Raw genomic sequence first — 25,170 nt, 5'->3', positions numbered from 1 at the left:
TTCCTAAATATTGTAACAATAATGGTGTCCCAACCCTGCCCCCCAAAAATGGAAAATGGGAGGAAAAGGAAAAGGGTGGTGCTTTTTTTAAAAAAATAAGTTTGTAACAATTATGAAGCTCCAACCTCCCTTCCTTTCCAGCGTCACAAAAGGAAAATGGGAGGAAAGGGAGGAGGAAAAGTGCGAAAGCATCTTTAAATGACGTTCCTAACAGTAATAATAATGCCCCAACCCTCTTTCGTCCCCCCACCCCAGGCGGATAAACACGATGGAAAATTGGGGGCGAAGAGAGAAAGAGGGAAAAGTGCCAGAACATTATTATTATTTATGCAACTTGTATGCTGCCCTTCACCCCAAGAAGGGCGGCTCACAGCAGGATAAAAACACCCAATGAAACATGTTCAATCAAGTTCCCAACAACAACAACAATGCCCCTACCTCCCCCCCCCCTTCGCACGCAATAAACAAATAAGTAAAAAATGGAGAAAAGTGTGGAGGTAGGGAATATAAATATTAAAATAAAACCCCCAAGAACAAAGAATAGCGCCCTTCCCCCTCGGGAAAAAAAACCAAAAATAGAAATTGGGGAAGAGCAATTTCTTTCCTCCTCCTCCTCCACCACACATGGGCAGGTTAATAGGCATTTTATAGATAAGAGATAGAGAGATATCTAGAGATAGGCCGAGGCCTCCCCTCCCCCACCTTCCTCCTCTCGCCCCTCCCCCCTCCTTCCCCTCCCCCACTCACTCGTCGCCACTGAGGAGAATCGGGAGAGAGAGAGAAGAAAGAGAAGCGTCGGATGGCGAAATTAAATAAATATTTTTTTATATATTAAAAAAACCGTCCCTGCACTTCTGCCGCCTGCGGAAAAGCTCGGGATTACCGCCTTCCCCCTTCCCTCCCTCTTTGTGGAGAAGTCCCCCCCCCCGCCGCGTTTCCCGCCCCCTCACCCACCCTCAAGTCTCGGGGCGGCGCGCGGGCCCTGCGCTCAACGGCTCACCCTGAACCCAGAACCGGAGGAGGGGGAGGAGAGCGAAGACCTCGAATCTCTCTCTCTTTTTTTTCCCTTTTCCCCCCTCACCCGTTCTCGGGGAAGGGAGGCGCTTCTGCGCATGCCCCGCCGCCGCATGGCGGCCTTGGGCCATGTAGTTCTCCCGAGGCGCCTCCGAGCGGCCTGGATTCGGCGGGAAGACTACGCCTCCCAGGAAGCACCGCGCCGAGCAGCGAGGGGCTGCGTTGGCCTCTCTTTTTTTTAAGGGCCGGAGAGAGTCGATCAACGAGGACCTGGGAAAAGGGGGGAGGGAGAAACAACATGGCTGTGCAGGGCCCAGGCGGCGTTGCTTTCCAGCAGCTCCTTGCACTTGGGAAGGAATTTTTAAAAAAATAAAATAAAAATAATAGTAATGGTAATTGCAAAAAAATATATAATGGGATTGTAAGTCACTGCATTATTATTATTTTTTAGATGCACAGCACAAAACAAAAACATAACCTGAATTGCTCTGTGTGTGTGTAATGCACTGGCACAAAAAATAAATCCCGCCCTCTTTTCCCGTGCACAATGAGGGAATCTTGCTGCAGAGGCAGGAGGCTTGGCGAGACCAGGCCGTTTCTTCTTCGTCCTCCATTGAGGGTGCGCCCTGGCAAGGCGAGATGCGTGGCTTTGTTTTGCCCGCTTTAAACCTTGTCCGGGGATTGTTTCTTAGCACTCCCCATCCCGCCGCAAATCTAACTGCCTTTAAAATGCCCTGGCATTAATTTATACAAAAAGAAACAAAAAAGAAAGCATTTTTAAGATGTTGCCTGAACATTTCCCGGCCAAAGTGTTGAGGTCTAGAAACATTTTAAATGCATGTAAAATATTATGTTGCTTATTCTGTTCTTTTTTTAAAAAAAATCGCAATATGTGCATGACACTATAATTTTTGGGATTAGTATTGCAACTTTTCATGGTTTCCCTCTGATAATTTGAATGTAGGATTGTACCCAGGGAAGTACTACTCAGAGGCAACCCATTCAAATAAATGGACAAAAGTTGATTTCAAGGAGTCAAGACTACGACTAATACTGGATACAGCCTATAGTTTTAATAAATGCATAATACTCATTGATACGGTTAAGTGTTTTGTCTTACACTGCTGCATCATCAACAATAATGTGAAATATTTATATAGACAATGTAAAGAGTGGGAATTCCAAAAATTACTGTTACTATTCTATAACAACAAAGAGAAAACATTTTAAGGATAGCGAGGGCAATATTTACATATACATATACAGTACTGTATATATGTTTCTTCTCCCCAAACCTTCATCAAATCTGAGAGGACAGATCCAAGTGCCCCTATGTTTTAGTTAAATCACTGTCCTATTTTGCTTAGTGATGAGAAATGGAAATACCACCTTTGCAAGATTTCCTTTCCTGTATTGCACAAGGTTTTCTATTCAGAAGAAAAGAAGGGTTAGAGTGTACAGTACGGTGAAGCTTACTCCCTGGTAAACAAGATTAGGGTTTCACCTTGACTGCGCAATCCTATCTATACATATATCTACTCAAAAGTAAGTCCCCAGTGGGGCTTATTCACAGGATGAGTGGGCAGAGAAGCTGGAGAATTTCAATTAAAAATGAAGCGGAAATTGGTGCAGTTTGCATGTTATGTCACGAACATAAATCAGTCAAGCAAATGCAATTGATATTCACATCATTGTTGTCCACAGATATAATGCTTAATTAAACTGCTTTTTTCACATGGCGTTGATGGTTCCTTTACATTGAAATGAATGTCAGCAATGTAATTTGTATAAATAGTTATGCAAGTCACATTAAATAGCAAACAGGGAGATGGATAACTAGTATTTGGCAGAAACTGGCCTGCAGCAGAATGTAAACAGTACCGATTGCAATGAATACACTTCACAAAGGGAGTGGAAATCACTCCCTTCTTACACCCTGTGAATAAGTCCCACCGGGCTCAGCTGTGCTTACCTATAAGTAAGCGTGTGTCATTGTACTGTTGTTGACATCCGTCTGTCTCGCAAGAGGCATACAAGGCACCATCCAACCGTCTTAGGAACTCCACTCCAGAATTGTGCTACTCCTCAGCTTTTTCTTCTCCTGAAGATGACCCTCAAGGCAGCGGAGGTTTAGGATCAGAGTTTTCCTTTTCCTAGATGGGCTGTCTTCCCAGGTTGATGAGCTCCATCTGCCCCTCACTTCCCTCTACAGCCCATACAGAAACTGCCTTCTGGACCACTGAACCCACTATTGGCCTTGTCCATTCAATCTGCCACATGCAGGGGAAGTCCTTAACGCATTGAGGGTTTGAGACCCATCACCAGCTACACTCACCTGGTTTAGCCGACCAGTCAAAGCCGTTTCCTGCTGTTGCAATGCTGACATCTAGGAGCCACTGGTGAGAACTGAGTGCAGGGTGGGCAGCAAAGATGGATAAACTAACCCAGAAGGAGCAGGATGTGTCCCCGCTCTCAGAGATACTATCCCTCCTCTAATACCACATATACCCTCACTGTATTGTAAATATTAAAGTGGAGAGAGAGAAGTTTTTTTTCTCCCTCATAAGACTGGAACTCATGGGCATCTAAAGAAGCTGGAAGATTTGGGACAGATAAAATAAAGTACTTATTTTTTAATGTATTGTACTTTTAAAATTTATACATTTCACTAATTTTATACATTTCACTAATTTTACAATCATGTTGACATTTCAAACCTTGACTTCCTTCCCCCTCTTTCTGCGGTTCCTTAAATTTGTTTTTAATAGCTTCTGCATATCCAAATTAACTTAATTTGCTCATTTATTCATCTTCTTTAAATATATACTCTTATGAAACTGCAGGTTATTACAATAAGCCTGCCAATGTTATGTTTTTATTTGTTTATAATTTATCTGTAAATATTCAATAAACTATTTCCATTCACACACACACACACACACACACACACACACACAGTTATACAGTATTGATTTCTTATTCTTCCGGTAAGTTTCGCCATTTCTGCATATTCCATAAATTCTTTATATCCATTCTTCCTTTGCTGGGACTTCTGCTTCTTTCCACTTCTTCACACAGTTGTCAAACTATGGGGTGGGCCCCATCTTAGGTTGGACAATTTTATGGAAGATAAGGCTTCTCAGTGGCGATTAGCCACAATAGTTATGGCTCTGCCTCCATAATCAGAGGCAGCAATGCTTCTGAATACCAGTTGCTTGAAGCCACGACATGGCGGGAGGTGGAGAGAGTGCTTTTGTGTTTGGGTGCTGCTTGAAGGTTTCCCACAGGCATCTGGTTGGCCACCGTGAGAACAGGATGATGGAGTAGATGGGTCTCCTTTGGCCTGATCCAGCAGGATCTTCTTGGGTTCCTAACCCCTATAGCATGTGCATATAATGCATTAGGCTGGAATAACTCAGTCAGCAGAGCGTGAGTCTCTTCATCTCAGGGACATGGGTTCAAGCCCCATGTTGGGTAAAATATCGCTGCATTGGAGGGGGTTGGACTAGATGGCCCTTGGGGTCCCATCCAATTCTATGAGTATAAAGGCGCCAACTGGGGCACTTTATATCATTCTCCCCAGTGTGCCAGGGTGAAGCTCTCAACGTATCTGGGTGAACACCTCTTCCTGGCTATTGAAAAGGTCTTGAGGCCAAGATTTGGGAGCAGAGTAGAAAAGAAACATCCAACATTTACCGGTATATGGTGGTGAGAAAAAGCTCAGTAGGAACTATGAGCCTCTGCACATGGGCATGTACAGAGTGCACCTCCTTTGCAGAACCTCTGTAATTAGAGGGTCTCACAATACAATAGAGCCCATCAGGTCTAGCTATCTCATTAGAGAAAGTTAAAAAAAAGTATGGTATTATTTTTCATTTGTTTCACTTGCTTATTTCCCCCCACATTTTATGATTCCTAATAATGACGATTGGTGATTAATAAATCTGGGTTACATATTGGTATTTTTTGGCTTCATTTCATTTACATTCCTAAGGATTTGGGTTGTGAGTGACAATAACTTTATTAGCTCATCAAGGAGTCAGCGAACTCAGATATTTTTCCACATTATGTACATTATGTGGTCATCCAGACATGAGAGGGAGGTAGCAATAGACTTGGGGCATGGGTAGGCAAACTAAGGCCTGGGGGCTGGATCTGGCTCAGTTGCCTTCTAAATCCGGCCTGCGGATGGTCCAGGAATCAGCGTGTTTTTACATGAGTAGAATGTGTCCTTTTATTTAAAATGCATCTCTGGGTTATTTGTGGGGCCTGCCTGGTGTTTTTACATGAGTAGAATGTGTGCTTTTATTTAAAATGCATCTCTGGGTTATTTGTGGGGCATAGGAATTCGTTCATCCCCCCCCCCAAATATAGTCCGGCCCCCCACAAGGTCTGAGGGACAGTGGACCGGCCCCCTGCTGAAAAAGCTTGCTGACCCCTGGAGCCTGCCACCATCTGCACCTGATTGAAGCTACTGGCCTTCTGGTGCCCCATGTGATGAGTCTCGGAAATTGCCAGTGGGCACCTAGGCTGACTCCGCCCACCCAAACTGGCCATTGGCTCTTCCTGAACGGGGTGGACTATAAACAGACTTCCAGTTCAGTTTGCCATTTGCTAGAGTAACAAGCTCTTGAGCTCTGACAGGTTCCTGCAGCTTCAATTTTACTTTGATCCTAACGTCCATCTCGCCGCCTCCTTAGTCCTTTGGTTTTCCTACAGCTCCTGGTCCCTTGTCCATCTCGGGCTGCTGCCCACTGCCTGGCCCTGACACCAGGGTGCCATTTTTGTGAGAACTAGGCTTCTTCCAACCTGTAAAGGAGGGATCTGTGCCTAGATCTGTGCCCTGTGTGCTGCTCAAGATAGATATATGTTTTTAATTGCTTTTTGCTTTTAACTGTTTATAGTTTTACTATTTAGTTTTATGCTTTTATATTGCTGTATATAGTGATGTATCTTTAGAATATCTATTTATGACTGCTAGCTCAGTCGGCAGAGTGTGAGACCCTTAAATCTCAGGGTTTGATCCCCGGCGTGTGCATTTTACACAGTGGTATATACATATTTTTGTAAACAGAATACAGAGTCGTAGCTAATGCTAGCCCTACTCAGAGTGAAATTAATGTGGCATGGCTAATGTATGTGAAATACTTCTGATTGGTGATTTCCAACTAAGGTTTGCACACAGCAGGACCACTGAAATAATGGACCCAAGTTTGTTATGCCTATTGTTTTCAATGGGTCTGTTCTGAGCAGGACTTACAAAGGATACAATTGAGTAGGACTGTGGTGTAGCAGTTAAGAGTGCTGGACTAGGACCTGGGAGGTAAAGGTAAAGGTACCCCTGCCCGTACGGGCCAGTCTTGACAGACTCTAGGGTTGTGCGCTCATCTCACTCTAGAGGCCGGGAGCCAGCACTGTCCGAAGACACTTCCGGGTCACGTGGCCAGCGTGACGAAGTTGCTCTGGCGAGCCAGAGCCGCACACGGAAACGCCGTTTACCTTCCCGCTAGTAAGCGGTCCCTATTTATCTACTTGCACCCGGAGGTGCTTTCGAACTGCTAGGTTGGCAGGCGCTGGGACCGAGCAATGGGAGTGCACCCCGCCGCGGGGATTCGAACCGCCGACCATGCGATCGGCAAGTCCTAGGCGCTGAGGTTTTACCCACAGCGCCACCCGCGTCCCTGGGAGACCAGGGTTCAAATCCCCCCTCAGCCGTGAAGCCCACTGATTGACTTTTGAGGCCATTTACTATTTCTCAGCCTAACCTACTGCACAGGCTTGTCGTGCAGTTAAAAGTTTGCATGCCACCATGAGCTGCTTGGAGGGAGAAGCATGTAAAATGGGATGTAAACGGAATAATAAATGCAAATAAATAAATACATAGGGCTGTATCCCACCAAGTTCTGCTCAAAAGTAGATTGATCCCTCACCCCACTGCAGTGGTGATTCTCAAGCTCTTGGCAAGATTGCAGATTCTGCTTACCCGCTTTCTCCAACACCTCAGTGCTGTCGCTTTCCAAGGAACATTTTTAATCAAAGCTGTCATTCTTTAATTAAGCTCCATTGAGATGCCATCTGCTCGGGTTACTCTTTCCCCCCTTCCTTTCTTAATAAACCCGTTTCATGTTTTGCCACTTCTAACAAGGATTGTGATTGAATTTGGAGCGTGCAAGCATGTGCAACGTGAACAAATAAACCGGCAAACTCCTTCAAAAGTTGTAAAAGGATGCGTGGAGGGGGGTTGGAAGAACTGCAGCTCCCGTCTCTTAATTGCAATGAAGCAAAAAGTCCCTTCTGCATATAATTATGTTATATACAGAAGCTTTGCGTGGAAAGCAGGAGACAAGTGAAAAGATGGATGATTGTGGGAAACAGCAAGAATTAGCAGCAGAGGGAAAACAGTAATAAAGCAATCATGGGATTCTCTTGCAATTTTGGCAGAGAGAGAGAGAGAGAGAGATTCCTTATGAAAGCCTTCCATAGAATCCAAGCCTGACTACATATGAGCAACACTTGTGTTCATCTGGGGCACCAGCAATGCAAGACCTGGTTTAGGAGAAAGGCCTAATATCCACTGCGATACCACCAAAGGCGGCGAGTTATGCACAGCATTGCGGGGGCTCGTTGCACGCGTGTGACATCACACGTGCAACACGTGTGACGTCACACGTGTTGGGAGGAGGCCATAAGGCCCGGGGAGCTGCCACCACCGCGGGCAGGCGCAACGAGGCCTTCTGCCACCATGCCTCAGCCCAGTGTAACCGAAGGAGCGTCTCCACCACCATTGTTCAGCTCTGAGGGCCTTCTGGCGGTTTCCTCTCTGCGAGATGTGAGGTTACAGGGAACCAAGCAGACGGCCTTCTCGGTAGTGGTGCCTTGCCATCAGATGTCAAGGAAATAAACAACTATCTGACTTTTAGAAGACATCTGAAGGCAACCCTGTATTGGGAAATTTTCAATGTCTAATATTTTACAATGTTTTATGTGCTGTAAGCCGCCCTGACCTGGCCTGGTACCAGGCATGGAGTCCTCTGAAGACGAACAAGACACCTCACAGGTTGAGGACCTTGAGGAGGAGCAGGCAGAGCCCCCAAATCCAATGCTGAGGGGACCCCCAAGTTGCTACCTGATGAAGCACCCCTGAAATTGTCAGAGGAGGAAAAGTCCTCAAGAGAACCAAGCCTAAAAGTTTTGGGTCCAGGCCAAAGAATGGCGACACAATATTGTTGACTACAACGGACACAAGTGTCTTTGTAAGGAATCTCTTCATGACCAGCAGCTATGCTTAGGAGGTGGTTTAGGAGGCTGCAGTAGATAAGACCTCTCTCTTGAGCCTTCTAGTTGTTTAATCTCTGACTTCTTGGATGTGCTTCTAGTTCACTGTCTCGGATTGACCTTGGACTGTTCCCTGACCTTGTTTCTGGTTCACCTTTTGGACCTAAGCTGACTATCTGTGCTTGACCTGGGCTTGTTGGGGCTATGCTCTCTTGGGTGTTTGGTCAAAGGCTTGACTCTCCTTGGACAGACCCCCCTGGAGCTTGTGACATTCAGCTGCTTCCATCAGCTGCACCTCCATGGGCCAAAAACTAGGCCAAGAGATGCTTAACAGGCCCTACAGACCCTCTTGGGTGTTAAGACCAGCAGGTGGGGACCCTCAGAAGCTCGAAGGTGGTGGTAGCCCAGGAGAGGACATTTTCTGCAGCAGTCCTTGAGCTGTAGAATTCTCTCCTTGCATCTGGCACCTTCATTGTACAGCTTTCATATGCTGAAGACACACTTTCTTTGCCTTGGCCCAGGGGTAGTCAACCTTTTTACAGGGGGGTGACAAGATGGCCCACTGCCCCCCCCCCCAGCTGTAGAGCAGCCAAGGGCACACACACAGTTAGTATGGGCGCCGCTCATATGGCGTCTGCACATGCGCAGTCCGTATGGGACGTTGTGTGTGCACCACCAGGCGGTTTGTCCCGCCCCAGGTGCTGGAGAGGGTTCCTCCACCACTGCCTTTTTATACCTACCGCCCACTAATGCATCTTTCTTGATGGTAAAATTTCCTTACTGCCCACCAGTGCTCGATGGAAGGAGGATTCAGCTTCTGCCATAGAACCCCCACCTAGAATCCTGAAATGCCCACTAGTGGACGGTAGGGACCAGTCCCTGCCTTGGCCTCTGAACACTCAAGATATATGTATTTTAGTACCCACTCTAGTGCAAGAGAGTGAGGGACGCGGGTGGCGCTGTGGGTTAAACCACAGAGCCTAGGACTTGCCGATCAGAAGGTCGGTGGTTCGAATCCCCGTGACGGGGTGAGCTCCCGTTGCTCAGTCCCTGCTCCTGCCAACCTAGCAGTTCGAAAGCATGTCAAAGTGCAAGTAGATAAATAGGTACCACTGTGGCGGGAAGGTACACAGCGTTTCCATGCACCGCTCTGGTTCTCCAGAAGCGGCTTAGTCATGCTGGCCACATACCCGGTAGCTGTACGCCGGCTCCCTCGGCCAATAAAGCGAGATGAGCGCTGCAACCCCAGAGTCGGCCACAACTGGACCTAATGGTCAGGGGTTCATTTACCTTTACCTTACTAGTGCAAGAGAAATTTGTTTTAAATCATTTTTAATACTGTATTTTATATTACCCACCCCAGGACCCTCTAGTGAAAGGCTGTGTAATAAATATAATAGTAAGAAGTTGAGACCCAAATTGGCCTGCTACCAGGTAGGGCTTCCAAAAACTGGCACCACATTCTACTGTTTTCAATGGGACTTCTTTCTCCGTAAGCATGCAGACGTGGTCAACAATAACTTTAAAACATTTTTTTTTTTTTTAAGAGCAAGGCAACACTTCCTTTTTTTTATTCAAAAAGGCCCTGGCGGCAGGAATATAGTGTAAAAATCATTGGAAAAACTAAAAGGCATCGATACATATTGGAATATACACTTTGTACAAAAAATTACACATCGTCAGAGATTTCTTTTTTTGTGTGTGTGTGTTTGTGTGTTATATAATCTGAGGTTCCAATTCAGTGAATGAGGTCTCAATAATTCATCGGTCCTGGGATCTGAACGTTGAGACCTCCGTAGTCCAACATGTACATCGGCCATTGCTGGGGGGGAAGCAAAAGATGGGAAAACTCATTAATAATAATTATAATATAATATAATATAATATAATATAATATAATATAATATAATATAATAATTAAAACACAAAAGGAAATTGCAACACTGCAAATATTGGGCTGCATCAGGGCCAAACGGGATGGTTACATTTGCACATAGTTGAACATTAACTCAGAAGAGCCAGTGAGCCTTGAACCTGCATGGTTCCCCTTTCCTCCTGGTGTGACTGTCAGGAGGAGTATGGAAGTTTTCACTTGCATTTCATGTTATTTTGAGATGTCCCAACCTGGACAAACTGCAATGAATCTTTTACTATGGTTAGTGGTTAGTAGCTAACTATGGTTCATGGCAGCAAGTCAACCTTCAAACCATAGATTATGAAGCTGGCTTGTTTTTGCTAATCGCATTTTAAGATTAACCATAGTTTACAGTTTGGATTAACACACGAAACTGTGGTTAATCAAAGCTTCCAATCTCCTTGCAACCACACTGGGAAAGGAGAGCAGGGAGGAGCTTGATCTCACAGCGCTAAACCAGGGTTGAGAACCTTCATTAGCCCCAAAACCACATTCACCCTTGGCATGCCAGCTGGGGACGCAACCGAAAACTGGACATGACTTCCCACACTCTACAGACACAGCACACACATATACAGGATTAAAGTGTCCTACTATTGGTAGAAGAGAAGGAATTTCATTTCTTCTAAGCTACTGCCTGCTACTCATTGATTTTTAAGCAATTAATTTTTTTAAAAAGCATTAAAAAAAAAAGCACTATACCTGGTTAATTTGTGTGCTTTTATTAAACAAGAAGCCTTTTAACCAAATCGGCTAATGTACCACAATGAGTACATGGACTCAGCTACATTAGTAAACATAAAACGCCAGTGTGGTGTAGTTGTTTAGAGCGATAGTCTCGTAATCTGGGGAACAGGGTTCGCGTCTCCGCTCCTCCACATGCAGCTGCTGGGTGACCTTGGGCCAGTCACACTTTTTTGAAGTCTCTCAGCCCCACTCACCTCACAGAGTGTTTGTTGTGGGGGAGGAAGGGAAAGGGAAAGGGAGTGAAAGGCAGGATATCAAATCCAAACTCTCTACATTAGTAAACATAAAACGTTATAAATATGTTATAACACTGTGACACCAGATGGCGCTGTAGAGCTGAAATCAGAACTCTATGGTTTTTTTCCACTGTGAACTTTAAAATGGTTTTTCTTCCAGAGCATTTTCAGAATGTTTTTTTATAGCTGTGTAGATGCAGCCCTCGAAACAGCCAACAAAGAACCCCTGAGGGATTCAAGGATCTCATAGGAAGCTAGCACTCTATAATGGGTCCTGTCTAGACTAAGGGTAGCCTCAAATTTGTTGGAGTACAACTTCCATCAGCCCCAGCCTGCTACACCAATGGCCAAAGATGTGGGAGATGCTGCCCAGTAATATCTGGAGGGTACCATGTTGGTTTCCCTGGGTCTAGGTGACATTTTTCTAGCCCCAAATATAATCCATCTCAGGCCAGTTCACAAGCTAGAACATGCGGAGAGAAGGGCAACCAAGATGGTTAAGGGTCTGGAAACCAAGCCTGATGGGGAACAGTTGAGGAGTTGGAGATGTTTAGCCTGGAGAAGAGAAGACTGAGAGGTGGTATGAGGGCCATCTTCAAATATCTAAAGGGCCGTCCCTTGGAAAATGGAGCAAGCTTGTTTTCTGCTGCTCTGGAGGGGAGGAGATCCAGCCTAAACATCAGGAAGAACTTTCTGACACTAAGAACTGTTCAGCAGTGGAACCGACTCTCTCGGAAGGTGGTGGACTCTCCTTCCTTGGAAGATTTTAAGCAGAGGTTGGATGGCCATCTGTCATGGATGCTTTAGCTGAGATTCCTGCATTGCAGGGGGTTGGACTAGATGATGAAGAAGAAGAGTTTGGATTTGATATCCCGCTTTATCACTACCCGAAGGAGTCTCAAAGCGGCTAACAATCTCCTTTCCCTTCCCTCCCTTTCTCCCCCACAACAAACACTATGTGAGGTGAGTGGGGCTGAGAGACTTCACCCAGCAGCTGCATGTGGAGGAGCGGAGATGCGAACCCAGTTCACCAGATTACGAGTCTACTGCTCTTAACCACTACACCACACTGGCTCTCAGACCCTTGGGGCCTCTTCCAATTCTACAATTCTGTGATTGTAAGTTAGCAATGCCCATTATTTTCAGTGGGTCTACTCTGAGCAGCACCAGCATTTGATAAAGCTCTTAATCTGAATCCTCTTTAGGGCAATGCTGGGTCTTGAAAGCAGTGGACGTGCTGTGTGTTCAGTCATGGGAGGGCCAATCCACATTCTGAGGTTGTGCAGTCCAGACACAGGCTGACCCTCCCCTTCAGCAAAAACAAGCCCCTTGATGTATATTTACCACAAGTGAGATCTGGTTGGTTGATGACGTGGACTCCAGATTTGAAGAGGAGGAGGAAGATGATGATGAAGAGGAAGACACAGAATTCCCTTCCGAAATCCTCTTCCGCTTCCGTTTGGGAATGGTGCCATCGTTTTCTAGGGACATCCAAGGGGGACGTGGGTTCAAACAGGAACTGCAGCACCCTTCCTGCTTCCCGCCCCACTTTGCGTTCCAACACAATAAACACACCTTCAGTGCCCTAGTTGTGCGGAAACCACGAGCGCAGGGAAGGATTAAACAGCACCCCTCTCCCACTTCAAATCACATCCTCCCCCTGCTAGAAGTTTTAAGAGACTCGCAGGATTCTTCTGATCTTCTTACGAGCAAAGAGAGACTGTTTCGGGGTTGGGGTTTTTGTTTTTCATCTCCCTTCCTCCTCACTTTTCAACTTACCTGGCTGTTTGGCCTCAGATCCTAGGTCTGCAAAGGGCCTGCAGTGTAAAAAAAATAAAAATAAAAATGAATGGATAAATTGAAAAATGCGGTATTTGCATAGTGAAAGATTGATGGTGATTCTTAAGGAAATGAAACAGACGAAGAAGAGTTTGGAAGCCCCTGTGAAAAGACTACAATCTTGGAATCAAAACAAAGGAGGTGCCTTTATCTGTGCAATCAGAGGTATGTTCCACTGACTTATTCCCAGGGAAGTTATGTATAACAGAATGCGCAAGTTTCGTATCCTGACAAGGACCACACTCCCCCAGGGCTCATCAGTCCGGGGTCAATAAGGGCACTCCTCCTCCCCTCCTGGTTTCCTATTCTCTCTCCCATCTCTTTCCTGCCCAGTGGGCTACTGTCAGAAACAGAATCATAGAAGTGCAGAGTTGGAATTCACCCCCCAGGGTCATCTAGTCCAACCCCCTGAAATGCAGGAATCACAGCTAAATAATCCCAGACAGATCCTCTACCATTCCTCACACAGACCCTTGATCATGTTGGACACCCTCATCTGCATAAACTCCAGCTTAAATTGTGGTGCCCAGAACTGTACACAGGACCTCAGGTGTGTTCTGACAAAGGCAGAATAGAGCATTACTATTACTTCCCTTGATCTGGACACTATACTTCTGTTGATGCTGCCTAGAACAGCATTAGTTGTTTTGCTGCTGCATCACACTGTTGACTCATGTTAAGCTTGTGGTCCACTAAGACCCCCAGATCCTTTTCACATGTGCTGAATGCTGAAGATGCACCTCTTTAACTTGGCCTTTGACCCTTGAGACGGGGGCGTATGTAACCTGAAGTGTATGTAACCCGCAGTACCACTGTATACCACTTCTTTTTAAAACAACACAAAGATATAATAAAACAATTCAGTACAAATTAGCAATTGTTATTTTGAATGGTTTTAAACTGTCTGTAATGTTTTGTGATCTGCCAGGGAATGGAGCACTCCTTCAGATATTTGGGACCTAAGTTATTGAGAGCTTTAAACACCAATGTGAGTACCTGAACCGGGCCCAGAAATGAACTGGCAATCATATGCTATTATGTTATTAGTGAATCATAGAATTGGAAGGGGCCTTGAGGATCATCTAGTCCAACCCCTTGCAATGTAGGAATGTGCAGCTGTCCCATAAGGGAACTGAACCTGCGACCTTGGTATTATCAACACCACGCCCTAACCAACTGAGCTATCTAGCGATACTATACTTCTTCTTTTTTTTTTTTGAGTAGCCATTGTTTTTGAACTACCATATTTAGACTGTTTCTTATCGTGAACTGCTTTGACCCCAGGTGCTGCGGAGGAAAATGCGGTGAATAAATGAATTGACCTGTTTTTGTATGTTCTGATAAATTCACTTGCAGCAATTCTGCCGCAATTAAATCAACAAAGCAGTTCTGGTTTCAGGCCAGCAGAGGCCGCTGCGACATTACATATCCAACAGAAGCGCTCAGAGGTGCGAGGTGCGAGGTGGGGCGCCCTTACTGGAGCTGGTTGGTAACCGCCATCCGGATACGATCTCTGGCTTTGAGGATCTTCTCCAGCCGGTGGATGTCGTAGGTGTTGGGGTTTCGGAAGGGAATGTCGTCCGGCAGGCCGGTTACTTCGATGGCGTCCGGAGTGTCCCTGATCAACTTGTATGGCACCAGGACGGGTCGGTTCAGGCCCAGAGCTTCTCCTGAAACAACAGCAGAGGGTATAGCAGGATGCAAAAGGCCCAAGATGGAGAACCCTGCCACGTCTCACAGCGGAAATGGAAACGGCCTGGTCCCCATCCTGTTTGCGGTTTCCGAAACCTCCCTGGAAAAAGCTGGTCCTAAACCGTAACTGCGAACTCTGAGTAAAAGTTAGTCGGCTACTGCCCGTTCTCTCTCATGAACTAGGCAGAAGGAGGCAGCAAGCAGACTTGGAAGTAGCAGAGAGATATGCATGGTGTACAGTGGTACCTCGGGTTACAGACGCTTCAGGTTACAGACACCACTAACCCAGAAATATTACCTCAGGTTAAGAATTTTGCTTCAGGATGAGAACAGAAATCATGCTCCGGCAACGCAGCAGCAGCAGGAGGCCCCATTAGCTAAAGTGGTGCTTCAGGTTAAGAACAGTTTCAGGTTAAGAACGGACCTCCGGGACGAATTAAGTACTTAACCCGAGGTACCACTGTACTATTTCTGGGTTAGCGGAGTCTTTAACCTGAAGCGTCTGTAACCCGAGGTACCTGTGATGGCCTGGGAATCCGATTCAGAGGCTGAACTGGAGGAATCCCAGCCTGCACAGGAGTCCCAGCCTCCAGGACCGGCTGAGCCGGGGCAGGGCCTTGAATCTGAAGGGCCTGCACCTGTGCCGGATCCTCAGGAGCAGACACCAGGTGAATCCACTCTGGCTCCGGAGGTGGTTGAGGACACAGTGCCTACAGGTGAGTCTCCCCCTGGGTCCAGTAACCCTCCAGCCTCTCCTGAACTGCAGAGGCTCAGGGCAGAGAGGCGAAGGGAACTGGTTTCTCCCAGGAGGAGTGCTCGCCTTAAGGCCAGGAGAGGCGGGTCTCCTGGGGGCCGGGGCCGCCCCTGGCCTCAGAGAAGATAAAGGCCAGTCAGCCCGGTCCCAGGTTGCGGGAGCAACGTCGTTGAAGAGCTGTTTCGGCCAGCACCCAGTCCTGTTCCTCCAGAGTTCCTGTCCTTGCCCGGCTCCTCGCTTTAGATCCTGCTTCGCCCATGGAGGACTGTCTGCCGACCCTCAACTCAGGTCCTGGACCTCGCCCCACGGCTACCTCCCCCCTGGACCAGCACAGTACCACTCTACACCATGCATATCTCTCTGCTACTTCCAAGTCTGCTTGCTGCCTCCTTCTGCCCAGTTCATGAGAGAGAACGAATTAAGTTCTCAATCTGAGGTACCACTGTATTGTTTGTCTCGAGCGACAATGGAGTGTGCCACCCAGGAGTGAAGTCAACCCCCTGTAGAATCCCAGTGTCTGCTGTAGTGGCAGAGACCACTAACTCATAACTGCTGCCTCCTGTGTTGTTTTTGTTGCGTTAGAAGCATCGGACTGACCTCCCTGGGGAGCAAGGCGACCTGGGCTCCCCATACAACAGGACCACCCCACCCCCCTCTCAACCTCACTGAGGTGATCCAAAGGAAAGAAGAGCAATGTGTTTGGCACCAGCTTGGCTGCCGGAGTTGCTGGAAGGAGGCGTACAAGGTTGTCTTAAGAGACTTAGCCTTTTCTCCTCCCAAAGATGTCCCGCAAGGCAGTGGGCACTATGGAGTTTTCCTCAGGGTTTACCCCTGAAGCTTTCTCACAAATAACTCCAGCAATTGCTGGGGTTTAGGAGGCCAGATTACAGTGGTGCCCCACAAGACGAATGCCTCGCAAGACGGAAAACCCGCTAGACGAAAGGGTTTTTCGTTTGCGATGCGCTTCACAAGACGAATTTCCCTATGGGCTTGCTTCGCAAGACGAAAATGTCTTGCGAGTCTTGCCATTTTTTTCCCGCTCCCCCCCCCTTTTTCTAAGCCGCTAAGCCGCTAATAGCCTTTTAGCAGCCAAGCCGCTAAGCCTTTAATAGCTGCTAAGCCGCTAAACCGCTAATAGCGCTAATCCGCTTAGCCGCTAATGGGGTTCCTTCGCAAGACGAAAAAACCGCTAGACGAAGAGAATCGCGGAACGGATTCTTTTCGTCTTGCGAGGCACCACTGTACACAAGGCCTCCTTCTCGAGCCTTCCTATTGCTGGAGACACCACAGGCCTCTGCCTCTTTGCCTCGCTGAGTTGCACTCTGCCCGCATTCCCCGTGATTCCAAAATTATTCACCTCTCCCCACAGGAACCAACCCAGACCCTGTAGTCGTCCACTGAGGCCCTCTTCCATTGGGAAAGAGGAGGACGGCCTTTTCAGTGGTGGCCCCCTGCTTATAGAATGCTTTCCCGGGGAGGTTCTCCTGGAGCCATCATTACATATCACTGGGCACCAGGCAAAAACTTTTTTTTCTGACCACCAGCGCCACCACAGCAGATCTATTGTCGCTCGCAGAGCAAGGCAACCCACCGTATTTTTCGTTGAAGAGCTCCTTCACTTGCTCTCGGAGAATCACCTTCTCGCCTAAGCGGTTGGCGTCGTCCTCGTCTGCGGAGACAGGAAACAGGGAGCTGTAACCTTCGGAGCTCTTCCTCCCACCCATCCGGTTGCTGATATAACCTACTGCATGTGACACGTAGTTTGCCCCTGCCTGGTTTATTTTAGCTCATTACGTTAATTGCCCGCCTTTCCTCCAAGGAACTCAAGGTGGCGTACGCACGTCTTCCCATTTTCTCCCCAAAACAACCCTGCGAGGTGGGCTAGACTGAGGGTGACTGGCCCCCGTGACCTTCATGGCTGAGTGGGGATTCGAACTCTGGTCTCCCACATTGCAGTCCGACACTCTAACCACTACAGTGCACTGGCTAATTGTCTAGCTTGCGTGTAGGAGCTGCATCAAGACTTTGATGTGAGGAGTGGGAGGCATTTCGCCCTTTGCTCCCAATTGGAATTGGGCAGTGCCGGATGTTTTGTGCAAGGCCAAAATTTGGCCCCCTCCCTGCCTTTTGCCTCCCATTCTGCTCAATTCACTACGTCATAGTTGCGAAGCCCCGGGCTCGGATGAAGGGTAGCATATAAATTTAACATACAAACAAATTAAAAATTTGCAAGGCAGTTTGAAGGTGTGGGTCATCTGATGTCAGGCCATTTGGTGCTTGAGGAGTAAAATAATAATAATAATAATAATAATAATAATAATAATAATAATAATAAAAATAATAAATACCCCGCCCACCTGGCTGGGTTTCCCCAGCCACTCTGTGCGGCTTCCAACCGAATATTAAAAACAATACAGCATCAGACATTAAAAACTTCCCTAAACAGGGCTGCCTTCAAAATAGTTGTTTATTTCCTTGACATCTGACGGGAGGACGTTCCACAGGGCAGGTGCAGCTACCGAGAAGGCCCTCTGCCTGGTTCCCTGTAACTTGGCTTCTCACAGCGAGGGAACAGCCAGAAGGCCCTTGGCGCTGGATCTCAGTGTCCGGGCTGAATGATGGGGGTGGAGACGCTCCTTCAGGTATACTGGACCGAGGCAGTTTAGGGCTTTAAAGGTCAGCACCAACACTTTGAATCGTGCTCGGAAACGTAATGGGAGCCAATGTAGGTCTTTCAGAACCGGTGTTATATGGTCTCGGTGGCTGCTCCTAGTCACCAGTCTAGCTGCCGCATTCTGGATTAATTTCAGTTTCCGAGTCACCTTCAAAGGTAGCCCCACGTAGAGTGCATTGCAGTAGTCCAAGTGGGAGATAACTAGAGAATGCACCACTCTGGCAAGACAGTCTGCGGGCAGGTAGGGTCTCAGCCTGCGTACCAGATGGAGCTGGTAGACAGCTGCCCTGGACACAGAATTAACCTGCGCCTCCATGGACAGCTGTGAGTCCAAAATGACTCCCAGGCTGCGCACCTGGTCCTTCAGGGGCACAGTTACCCCATTCAGGATCAGGGAGTCCTCCACACCAGCCCGCTCCCTGTCCCCCAAAAATAGTACTTCTGTCTTGTCAGGATTCAACCTCAATCAGTTAGCTCCCATCCATCCTCCAACTGCCTCCAGACACTCACACAGGACCTTCACTGCCTTCACCGGTTCTGATTTAAAGGAGAGGTAGAGCTGGGTATTAGTAGGGCAGATACAGATCTGGTCCTCTGGGTAGGAGGTTCCACCACCCTCCACTTTATGACAACCATATCTGGTGCCTTTCAGACGTTTTGGACTACAACTCCCATCAGCCCCAGCCAGCACAGTTTTGCCGGGAGTCATGGGAGTTGTAGTCCAAAGCACCCAGAAGGGCACCAGATTGGGGGGGAAGACGATCTATGGCCTGTTGCCACCCGGGTCTGCAGCTCTTCATGCTATCGGGGTGGAAGGATGTCCTGAAGGATTTAGAAGGATCCGGAGGAAAGGGGCTCGGCCTCCCCTTCACTCTTTGAGCTTCACGCCACTTATGCTCAGTTTGGCAGACGTGGGTATGTTGATGGTAGCAGACAAAGAAAGGAAACTCTGGACTGAAACACACGGTTGGTTTTTTTGCTCGGTTTGAAACAGCACCAAGCAAAGGAAGCTGCCTCACACCAAGCAGCTCTTGACTGCTGTTGGACTACAATCCCCATAATGCCTGGCTGCTGGCAGTGCTTGATGGGAGTTGTAGTACAGCACCACCTGGAGGGCTGCAGGTTCCCTGCACCTGCCTCAGGCAGTGAATATTGGGTGTAACGCAAGGACAGAGGAGTCTGGACCGTTTCTTTCTGAAACCTTGGCTTTTGGCACAGCTGCTCAAGCCCCTCCTGACGGCAGAGGCAGGCCTCAAAAAGACAGCTATGCAGGCTGAACAAGACTTTCCCCAGCTGTGGTGCGTCCCCAGCTGCGCACCACCAATGGGGGAAATGGTTGGGCCACCGGTGTGCTTCAGGAGTCGCCGGTGTGCTTCAGAAGGTGCCATTGCGCACCAAGGGGCTGACTGCTCTCGTTCCATCATTGAGACTCATAGTGGTGGGCAAGGTCACAAAAATCCCATCATCATGGAAGTACCCTAGGGTGCTAATGCAGCCTTTGTCACTGGTTATGTTGCTCTTGAGGACACAAGAACTGCCAGTGGGCAGGATGTGAGTATGACCGCCCTCTCCCGCTTGTCAGGCCCAGCTGCTTCAGCACAGCTTGAGTCCAAAGTACCTAAAGGACCATCTGATTCCTTATGCTCTGCGTCGATCACTGAGATCCTTTGATGGCCACTCCCTGAGGTTCCTCACACCCCTGGGGTTTGGTCAGTCTTTACTAGAGGCCTCCAAGCCTTTAATGCGGCAGTCTGTGCCCTGTGGAACTCCCTGCCACTGGAGGCTCGGCGGGAATTATCCCTGCCTTCCTTCAGGCGTCTCCTATAAATTGTTACTCAGCGCTTTGCAAGGTGACTTTCCGTTTTTTGCCAGCCGGAATTTACTGCTCTTTTTATTTATCTCACTGTAATTCTGGATGCTGTATTTTTTTATGGAAGTGCTGTCTATAAATAGTTCAAAAAAGTAAACAAGCCTCCTCCTTATTCTGCCCCAAAGACCTACTCCGATGCCATCGCTGACAATTGCACTTAATGAGAGATGTAAAATGCACCCTTTATGAAATTCATGGCTACTGTAGAACGCCTCAGTTAGCTCCTTCAACCTAGGAGTAAGGTCCTCTCTAGCTAACCTAAGAACATAAGGAGAACTCAGCAGGATCAGACCAGATCCCCCGATGGAATAGCTATGAACAGGTCATGAGAGCCATAGACTTATCTTGCGGTGGCTGCTTCCCAGCAACTGCTCTTCAAGGGCACCCTGCCACTAATCCCAATTGCTATTTGTCATTGATAGTCTTATCCTTCTGCCTAATTTCCTTTTGAAAGCTGTCCAAGGATGAGGTCCTCACTGCATCTGGTGGCAGTGAGTTCCACAGTTCAGCTGTGAAATGAAGCACTTCCCTTTTTCTGTCCTGAATCTTCCACCTCTCACCTCACCTGACCACAGAGAGGGCCTTCTCTATGGCAGCTCCTAAGTTGTGAAATTTTCCTCCCCACATGGCATTTTCACAATACAGCTTTTAGAGAATGCTGAAGACACACCTGGCATTTTATACTTTAAGTGTGCATTTTTAGGACCCATCTTATTTGTGTAATTTTAAGTTGTTTGAAAAAGTCTGTGATACTGTGTTTTAATTGTTCTAAGCTGCTGTGGGATCTTTGGCTGAAGTCCAGGTATAATCATCATCATCATCATCATCATCATCATCATCATCATCTTGTCTATTTTCCACTGTACAAAGTGGGTGCAGCTCTTAAGATTGCTTATTCTCACTTTAAGTGGGGGTAAGAGTCAACCTATAGATCTGCAATCTGATCTCTTGTGCCTCGTTAAATTTTATTTTAAATATTAAAGCAGCCTCTGGGAGAGAAGCAATGAAGCTGAACCAGGGCTACATTCACACCATACATTTAAAGCACGATGATATGCCACTTTAAACAGCCGTAGATCCACCCCCCCCCAAAAAAAGAATCCTGTGAGCTGTAGCTTCCTAAGGGTGCTGAGAGTTGCTTGGAAGCGACCCCTCTTCCCCTCACAGAGCTACAGCTCCCAGCGTGGTTTTAACAGTCAAACCCTCTTCCCATGCAACTCTGGGAACTGTAGCTCTGCGAGTGGAACAGAGGTCTCCTAACAGCTCTCAGCCACCCTCAACAAACTACCATTCCCAGAATGCTTTTGGTGTAAGCCACGGCTGTTTAACGTGGAACCATGTTGCTTTAAACATAGGTCATAAATGTGGCCCAGGTCAGGGGCAAAGCTCAGGTCAGGGCGCAGCCTTCCTGGCCAAGTTGCCATCTTGCTTCATCTCATCGCCACCTGTTCTCTATAGAATCATAGAACTGTAAAGTTGGAGGGGACCGCAAGTGTCATCTAGTCCAACCCCCTGCAATGCAGGAATGTCCCCCCCCCCAAAAAAAAAGATCCCTGAAATTGTGATGGTTGGCAGCCTCTTTGGCTAGTTGTGGGGCACCCCCCCCCCCGCAGGCTCAGAAGCTCCACAGCACACCTAAAATGCCAGCTACAGTCCCTGGACATACAGTGGTACCTCGGGTTAAGTACTTAATTTGTTCTGGAGGTCTGTTCTTAACCTGAAACTGTTCTTAACCTGAAGCACCACTTTAGCTAATGGGGCCTCCCACTGCCACCACTGTGCGATTTCTGTTCTCATCCTGAAGCAAAGTTCTTAACCCGAGGTACTATTTCTGGGTTAGCGGTGTCTGTAAACTGAAGCGTCTGTAATCTGAAGCGTCTGTAATCTGAAGCGTCTGTAACCCAAGGTACCACTGTATTTAAAACCCACCAGGGCCCTTCCACAGCCGCTTGGTTTAATCGCATGTTCCCTTAGCCAAGCCTTTCTTGTCTGCTACCATCCATGACGCACCCACGAAGCAACGTACCGTGCAAAGCAGCATAAGCTTTTTCCAGTGTGGAAATCCGTCTAGGCGCTAAGGAAAGAGAGAAGGGGGAGCGAGAATGAGCAGAGGTCAGTTTTCGCATGAGAACTGAGCCCAAAAGGCTGAGGCTGATCCACACACGATCTCCCGAAAGTTCTGTGCCAACGTTAAGCTACACATCTGGAGGCAAGCTGCCTTGGGGCATTGCACCAAAGGCACCATCGCTCATGCCAGTAGCGTTTGTTCTACTGCTCCCCTGGGGTCAAGTGGTTTTTCCCGGGGACCAGGGACGAGGGCCGTAGCATATGAATTGCACGCGGAAGATCGTGGGGTCAGTATCTAGTATCTCCAGCTAAGGCAGGGAGAGGCTCACCCCCCGCTTGAAACCCTGGAGTCGTGGTAGGCAATATTGACCAAAATGGCCCAGTGGTCTTCTTCTTCTGCTCCTTTTAATATGTTGGGTGGAGCTGTGGTCTAAACCACTGAGCCTCTTGGGCTTGCCGATCGGAAGGTTGGTGGTTCAAATCCCCACAACGGAGTGAGCCCCCATTGTTGTGTCCCAGCTCCTGCCAACCTAGCAGTTCGAAAGCACGCCAGTGCAAGTAGATAAATAGGTAGGTAAGGTAAACAGCGTTTCCGTGTGCTCTGGTTTCCGTCACGGTGTTCCGTTGCGCCAGAAGCGGTTTAGTCATGCTGGCCACATGACCTGGAAAGCTGTCTGTGGACAAACGCTGGCTTCCTCAGCCTGAGAGCGAGATGAGCACCGCAACCCCATAGTCGCCTTTGACTGGACTTCACCGTCCAGGGGTCCTTTACCTTTTACTTACTTAAAAAAACCACTATTTCTATTGTGTGTGTGCATGCCCTTTAATGTGTTTTATTTATTAAATGTGTTTTATTTATTAAATTTGAATACCGCCCTTCATCCGAAGATTGCAGAGCAGTTCGCAATGTAAAATAAGACAAGCGCTTCTTTGTTAGGGCCATAGGAAAAGTTAGCCTTGTGGGGTGGCAGTAAGTGTGCCAGACTAGGACCCGGGATGCTGATTTCAGGGTGCCAACTTGAAACAAAATATGGGGAGGGGGCGTCACTTAATCAATCACAAGATGCGGCACACACAGACCATTTGAATGGCAGTGCCCATCAACTTTGCGGGGCTTGGCTCCCTCAAATATTTTATTGGTTTGTGTGTGTGTGTGTGATGACTCCTATGCCTGGTCTCAAATCTCCACTCAGTGATGAGGCTCACTGGATGACCTTGGGCTACTCACTGCCCCTCAGCCTATGCCTACCCCACAGGGTTGTTGTGTGAGGATAAAACGAGGAGCGGAAGAACCTTGTACGCCATCGTGAGCTCCTTGGAAGGAAGGTGGATTAGAAATGTAATACATGAATAACAATAAATTGCAAGGGTAATATGGGATTTCAATGTATAATCAATCTTGTTTGGATATCTTTTTGAGCATATGGACTGTTTGTATGAATATGTAAATATTTAAATTCAGATTGATGGATTATTCTTATTATCTGACGTTTCTTTGCTATTAAACTTTTTTTTTAAAAAAGATAAATACATTTAAAAAAATCATTGCTTTCTTGCTTTAAGCTGAAAGTTTAAAAGGTACTCTGCTTTCAGGTGGGCAAAGCATTCCTTCCCTCTTCATTGCATTCCCAAGCATGATTGCTCCCTGTCCCTGGGCAATTAACGAGACTTGGAAGAAACTCTTCTTGACAAATTGGCAAACAGGTCACTAATAATAATGATAAGTCGCCTTCTACCCAGCAATTTCCTTTCCCCCTCCTTTTTCGGAATAAGCATAATACATGCAACATATTGACCCAAATTACCCTTTTTTTCTTGTTCAAACATATTTGTTCTCCATCTCTCCTGCTTTCGAAAGCCCCATTTTCCCAAACATGTCGTTTTTCAGACCGAAAAATTTTGGGTTACACCATATCCCCTTCACCAAAAGTCATAGATAACTTTCCTCCTTAATACGATTTCTGCTTCTGATGGGCTGAGTTCTCAAAATGTGAGCTCTCCATCGGAAGAAGCAATGATCTGCCACCCGCCCACTCCTTAGCCTCTTGTTCCCTCACTTGCAAAATGGACTTAACATTGAACTCAGAGGTTTCTGAAGTATGAGAAAAGAGGTTGTAAAGCACATTCACCATTTAAAATGTTATGGAAGGCCCCTTATACACCACACTGTTGCTCCATCCAGCTTAGTTTTGTCTGGACCAGGGATAGGGAATTTGTGAACCTCCAGTGGTTGTTGGACGACAATTCCCACCACCTCTAACCATTAGTCATGCTGGCTAGGGCTGGTGTGAGTTGAAATCCAATAACATCTGGAAGGCCTGGAGTTAAGAAGGGTAATTTACACTGACTAGCTCTCCAGGCCTTTAGACGGTTGTCTGTCTTAGCTCCAGACAGAGATGCAACAGGCCGAACCTGAGACGGTCTGCATAAAAAGCACACACTTTTTGTGTGTTTGTGTGTGTTCAATTCATAAATGCTCAGCTGTTTATCAATGAGACACTTTCTGTTGCTCAAGCTTCTGCTTTGCTTGGTCTGTTTATGGGCCATTGCAGTGACTTCCATTGCAAAGCAATGTTTCTGATTTTATGCAGTGCCTTTGGCTCTTAAGAGATCTTTTCGTAATAAGCCGCTAATGAAAGCCATTTTGAACAAATTGGAAACTAAGCCTCCAAAGAAGGCCAACTAGGCTGTTCGAAAACCAAGGTACAACTGCAGTTTATATTAGTTATACAGAACTAGCATTCTGTATAACTAATATGAACTACAGTCGTACCTTGGTTTTCGAACAGCCTAGTTCTCGAATGTTTTGGCTCCCGAACGCCGCAAACCTGGAAGTGATTGTTCCGGTTTGCGAACATTCTTTGGAACTTGAACATCTGACACAAGTTCCACAGCTTCTGATTGGCTGCAGGAGCTTCCTGCAGCCAAGCAGACACCGCACTTTGGTTTCCAAATGCTTTGGAAGTCAAACCGGAATGGATTTCGTTCAACCTCCAAGGTACGACTGTACTATAAACAGACCAAATATAAAATGGCTGGACTCCCGTCAAACAAAATGAAATATGGCCAGACACATTTTGGCCCTGT

The 25,170-nt window shown here is 47.2% G+C and overlaps 2 protein-coding genes across 22 annotated transcripts in view; both read right to left on the bottom strand.

Moving 5' to 3' along the window:
- The window catches only part of GTF2I (general transcription factor IIi), a 57,000-nt gene extending 55,891 nt beyond the window's left edge, over positions 1-1,109 (bottom strand). For 9 of the 15 annotated variants that reach the window (XM_077919620.1, XM_028708583.2, XM_028708587.2 and 6 more), the window contains exon 1: positions 1,001-1,106. The gene's annotated coding sequence lies outside the window, so the exon portion shown is untranslated. Of the gene's footprint in view, positions 1-954 lie in introns of all 15 variants that reach the window. The other 6 variants (XR_003703962.2, XM_028708589.2, XM_028708594.2 and 3 more) reach the window with 6 other exon arrangements.
- Positions 1,110-9,993: 8,884 nt separating this feature from the next.
- GTF2IRD1 (GTF2I repeat domain containing 1) overlaps positions 9,994-25,170 on the bottom strand; it is a 90,908-nt gene continuing 75,731 nt past the window's right edge. For 6 of the 7 annotated variants that reach the window (XM_028707435.2, XM_028707434.2, XM_028707429.2 and 3 more), the window contains 6 exons: positions 22,043-22,090; positions 17,064-17,141; positions 14,504-14,696; positions 12,967-13,004; positions 12,532-12,668; positions 9,994-10,111 (listed from right to left, as the gene is read on the bottom strand). In XM_028707435.2, coding sequence (XP_028563268.2) covers positions 10,043-10,111; positions 12,532-12,668; positions 12,967-13,004; positions 14,504-14,696; positions 17,064-17,141; positions 22,043-22,090 — 563 coding nt within the window. In that variant the 3' untranslated portion in view covers positions 9,994-10,042. The remainder of the gene's footprint in view (positions 10,112-12,531; positions 12,669-12,966; positions 13,005-14,503; positions 14,697-17,063; positions 17,142-22,042; positions 22,091-25,170) is intronic. The other variant, XM_028707431.2, reaches the window with a different exon arrangement.

Source organism: Podarcis muralis, chromosome 15 (genome assembly GCF_964188315.1).
Source record: "Podarcis muralis chromosome 15, rPodMur119.hap1.1, whole genome shotgun sequence".
In the NCBI taxonomy this organism is placed as follows: Eukaryota; Metazoa; Chordata; class Lepidosauria; order Squamata; family Lacertidae; genus Podarcis; species Podarcis muralis.
Note: the sequence above shows the minus strand (reverse complement) of the source record. Positions and strands in the feature narration are given on the sequence as shown.